At 29.9% G+C, this 5,441-nt stretch overlaps 1 protein-coding gene across 1 annotated transcript in view; it reads right to left on the bottom strand.

Moving 5' to 3' along the window:
- Window positions 1-5,441, bottom strand: part of LOC106692730 (uncharacterized) — an 82,581-nt gene that overhangs the window by 23,379 nt on the left and 53,761 nt on the right. The window contains exon 6 of the mRNA XM_014438848.2: window positions 2,563-2,753. Within this exon, the coding sequence (XP_014294334.1) occupies window positions 2,563-2,753 (191 nt within the window). The remainder of the gene's footprint in view (window positions 1-2,562; window positions 2,754-5,441) is intronic.

The raw sequence follows: 5,441 nt of genomic DNA, 5'->3' as shown, positions 1-5,441 counted from the left end.
GTAAGGCACAATGCTACTAACCCCAAGCATTCGGTTTCGAATCCAGCTGTGGTAATTATTTTCTGTTTCACTGGAGAGCGTCAGCCAGGGTTCGGGTAACATTACTCCCTTACCAAGTACTGCACCCTTAACCCTTTATGGGTGGTAGTTGAACAAATTAATTTTTATTATTAGTAATAATATTTCAAAAGGTTTCTAGAGAGGTCTATGAAAGTGTTAGGGAGCCAAGGAATTGGAACAACTGCTACTGACACAAAAATAAGTATTTTTTTTTAGGAGGAGTGGGAAACAATCCTTTAATTTTAATGAGATATATCAAAATTCAAATATCTTTAAATTTTCATGTACATAGCTACTCCATTACACAATATAAGATTTTGTTGCATTAATTTAATGTTATTAAAAAAAAAGTTATTATCAAATTAAATTTTTCATCTTAATTTCAGCTTTATTATAAGTCTTGAAAACAAACGAATACCTGTAAATTTATTAATGGTCGATCAAATAACGAATGAAATGAAATTAGAAACTAATGAAATTTAATTTTAATTGATTTTATGTCCGTTCCTTTGATTTATAAAATTGAGAATGATTTAAATAGAAGGAAATTTTCGAAGTAGAATTATTATCATCACCTGAAGATTTTCTAAAAGTTTTTTTAAAACAAAAATGTTTTTGATAAAATCTTATAAAAGCTAACCATTTTTTTCCCTAGCCAGTCTGTATTTATATATTCTATCAATAAGGAAAATTAAATAGGCTGAGTAACATTATGATGAAATTAGGATTATGAAATGAGTTGCTCTCATAGAAGTGGCATTCATCAAAATCAACTATTTGAGTTTTATAGTTTTTCAAATATCGAGATCATGACTCCGCTCAAGTTTGCCATTGAACACATCAATGGAATCATAACTAAAATACTCTTTATTTAGTTTTCTTTAGTTTTATTTTTTAAAGTATTTTTAAAGACGTTAAAACCTATTAAGGGTTAACAGTTAAGCATATTATATACACTGATACATGAATGAGGACAAATGAACGTTTACATAACTCCAAGAAACATCAGTAAATTGTACGTCACTATATAAAACTGAATTTAGCTATTGAAAAAGTTAAATTTACAAAAAAAAAACATTAAAGTTACACATTAACATCGCAGTATTAGCAATATGCTCACATCCATGGTATTTAAAATTCGAATTTTTTAAGCTCGAGCCAGTTCTATATTCTTACTCATAAACTAAATTCTATATTTTATAGATCTGCAAATTACAAATACAAAAATTCCAATAAAAAAAAAAAGCAAAGAAATATTTATATTAATTGATTCACTTAACGGGTATTGGAGTAGTAGCATCGCACTTTGTAAAGGGCAACAAATAGATATACCATAAGTATATACACATATAAAAGCAGGTATAGGTGAGTGCATATGTAAAAATATAAAAAAGAGAGGGGGGTATATGAATGTAAAAAAATACATATATATAATAAAAATATAATAATTATGGATTTAAGAAATGATAAGTTATAAGCAAATAAATTAAAATTGAATGTCAATTAAATTGTATTAAATTTAAAAAAAAAAATATTTTTGATGATAAGGTGATAATAGATTCCTAACCTGTTGAAGGTAGGTTCTGTTATAAATGATGTTTTTAAGTGCAAAAAAAAGAAAAAGATTATTTATGCAAAAGTTTTAGATTTAAAATATAAAAAGTTATGTAAGTAAATAACCAATTTAAAAACATTATTTGAAACTGTTATGATATTATTTTAAAATTTAATTTATTTTAAAAATGTGACATGGGAAATTAGCCTGCAGAAAAGATTTAAAAGAACATGACATCAATATTTAAGGTATTGCCAAAAATATCAGTATGTTGTTAACGAAAAAATGTAATTAATATAAAAATAAAAATAAAAATTTTTATAGGTTATCTCCTTAAAAATGGCCTGAGGGCCGAAACGTTGGAGAGTTTCTTAAAATAAAAGTTGAGTGTGTACTTGGATCAAAATTGTATGTATTAATAATGAAACAAACCACCCTCAAGCAATCATTATAATAAATCATTAATCTAAATTTGATGACAATTATATTATTCAATAATATTTACTCAAGGTGTAAAATAAATTATTATTTTGTTTTATTTAAAAACAGACAGAAATTTCCGGTGGACCTAAAATGTAATAAAAACCCTGTCCTTTGTACCACTAAACCCGCAAAACAGTTCGGTATTGCAGTTACTTCACAGCCAGCCCCGTGTTCCACAATGACTTATATCAATAGATAATTCATAATTGTAGCTTTAACAATTTTAATATCTTTGGGGGACATAAATAAATAATAAATTAAGGCTATATATTATGTTTATAGAGGATGAGGAAAGAGAAAGGGAGTGGGAGAGAATGAAGGTGGATAGAAAGACCCAGCACGCTTTCAAATAAATAATTTTAAATTATAAGTAAAAGTAGTAGATTTTATATTATTTTATTGTAACCCTCAAAGGAAGATATAGGTAAACTATAGTTAAAGAAAATGAAAAACAGAGTACCTACTTCATTTCAAATTCCCTCAGTTGGTCAGGTGTGAGTGTCGTAGCTACTTCTAGAAGTCGCATATTTTCGACCCGCCGCTGTTCTAATGAGTATTCCACATCTGGGGATGTAGTCTGTACACTAGCTTGCTGGACCACTATCGAAGTCTTACTTTCATGAGGCAGTGAAACGGATTTTCTAGCCTTTCTTTCCTAGAAATTGAGAAGAAACTGTTTCCTCAATGTCTTAAATGACTCATAACTGTATTAGTATATCTTCTTTTGTAATTAAAACTATGGGATAGTTAAATTATTATTTTTAACATCGTTGAATAACTGATTTGTGGTTCATTTCTAATGTAATGAGGATACATTATATAAAATTGCTAATGTATATAAACAAAGAATATTATTTAAAAAAACAATAAAACTGAACGTCTCATTTTAATGTATTTTTTGGACCGTTTATTAGAATTTTTTTTATATGTATTTATATGATAATATTTTTTCAAAAAAATTGTGAATTACTAATTAATTTTTTTAATTGAGTTTTTCACAAGACTTTTGACAAGTTGCTTTAATAATTTAAAATTATGAAAAACATGTAATGAGAAAAAAATATGTTTAGTTTAATATGTCTTTAAAAAAAAAAAATAAATAAATAAATTTCCTTTACAGATACTACCTTGGCGTTAAATTGAGAATTAAAACCCATTAGAAAAATATTGATTGCTTTTAATGCAGAGTAACCATAAGCAATTACTGAGCTAGTAAAAATTTAAATTGAACTTTCTATTCCTCACTAAAATTCTAAATTATTGTCGATAGAACTTCTAGAGGGAGCTATCAGAAAATTATACTAAATCGTTGGAAAAAATGTCAACACTTCCGACAATTTTTGGCTGGAACCAGTATTTCCGTTGGGAGTTCTAGTAGCCCTCAACAGTTCTTCCCCAAATCGCCAAAGTTGACAGCGAAGACGTTATAGGACCTCAAACTCGCACAAAGCGCGAGACCATTTGTAGCCAAGGAAGTTAGGGGAAGGAAGTTAGAGTTAACTCTGACTGAATTGTGATTGTAGGGGTGCCGGCGCCGACATGAGGGGTTAACTTTTATTTCTTGGTGATCCCATGAAGTGAACCCTTGACCCCTGACCAGGATTAGATTAGTTTGGTTGACAACCCTCTCTATGTTTCTTTTTCTATTCTTCATTCAGAAACGGAAGATCATCAGCAGTTTGAGAGAAACCAATAATTTAATTTTCAAACCCTTAACAAGGGGTCCCCATAAATGTTAATTCGATTAGACTTTCCAGAAGGGCAAAGCTCACCTCTTATTCAACCTATCTAAAAGGTTCTGGTTGATGGATTCCTGTTTACGACTGTTTTATATTTGTTAATTTAAAAGAAAACCTTTTTGTACTTGTTTTGAGAGATCGCCTATCCCGATACTCATGAACACTTGCATCTCCCAGCCTGGAACCTACCTGTTCTGATAGTTGAAGGCAGATCTGGCTGGCGTCAACTTTGACTTTTAATTCGTGGGACCGCCATGAAATAAAAACTTGAACCCTCGCCATGGTTAGAATAGGTTGGTTACCTGTAGATAACCCCCATATTTCAGAAATGACCAGGAAGGGGGTAATAAAAAAAAATAGTTCCACAAAGCCGTCAAGTTCCCCTTCTCTCCTCACCATCCATGATATTTTACGTTACTTAACTTAACTTGAAGTTGATCACCAAAAGGCTTCACAGAGGAGTTCCATTAGTACTAGTCCAGAGTATGTTAAGGTGCAAAAATAGTTCGATTTAGTAGAAGGATAAACTTCCTCTAGAACCTGCAATGATTGGCCCTTAATTTCTGTTCAAGGTGTTTAAGAACTTGTCCTTGTAACATTTTAGGAATTGCGAGTAATAAAACGAAATAGAGCGACTAATTAATGTTTTAATTCTAATACAAAATATTTATTTAGTAGTGATCAGTCTAAATTTTTTAATCATAAACGATTTCCATCATAAAACATAGCTTAGTTTGAAGTTTTTATAAACGATATTAAGTGTATTTTGAAAAACATCAAAATATGTGAGTTTTTTCGGCAACAAAAAAAGAATTTGCTGGAGTCTATATGCTGGAATTGCTAAGTGCAGTATATTACTATAAAGGTAAGTAACAAAACCTTACACCATGACCTTAACTCCCCTTAGGTTATAGTTATAGTTCTATCCAGATTTCCCAACTTCTATCAGAACCTTATTTACTCTTGGCTCAATCCCTATCCAGCCCTAACTATCCCTGTAATGCTACCTGAAAGTTGAAACGGCATTGAACCCGAGACCTTTTGGGAATTGTGGTTAGAGTTCTGGCAATGTCCAGCTTCTCCACTCAAGTCATAGATGTATGTGGATTAAGAGCTCTCACCAGTGACGCGGCTGGGAGAGAAGCACTGGGATGTCTACGTGCCCTGCTTTGCCTTCCACACGGGAATGGCAATGCTTGGCTCGGACTTCCCAAGGCAGATTGTAAATATTGTATATATGTGGGATTGTGTTTTTATTATGCTTTTACTTAAATTTAATTTTCTTTGTCTTGTATATAAATTGTTTTCTATCATTTGATCAGTTTTATTTCATTACATTTTTTATATAGATTCATATTTATCTTTCTACAAATCATGATAGTATTTTCTTTTATTTATATATTTCTTTATCATTACTATTTTTAATTTTTCGCTTTTAATTCAGTGAGTATTATTGTTTCATTTACATTTTTTTTTCTATTTCTGTATATATATATATTTTTTTAATGAATATTTGTGTAAATATTGTATTTATCATTATGTTATTTTATTTTTCATACAGATAGTTTGATTATGTTCATCTTGTCTATTCTTTTGTTTGTATA

Source organism: Halyomorpha halys, unplaced genomic scaffold (genome assembly GCF_000696795.3).
Source record: "Halyomorpha halys isolate HHAL.00 unplaced genomic scaffold, Hhal_1.1 Scaffold68.1, whole genome shotgun sequence".
Taxonomy (NCBI): Eukaryota; Metazoa; Arthropoda; class Insecta; order Hemiptera; family Pentatomidae; genus Halyomorpha; species Halyomorpha halys.
Note: the sequence above shows the minus strand (reverse complement) of the source record. Positions and strands in the feature narration are given on the sequence as shown.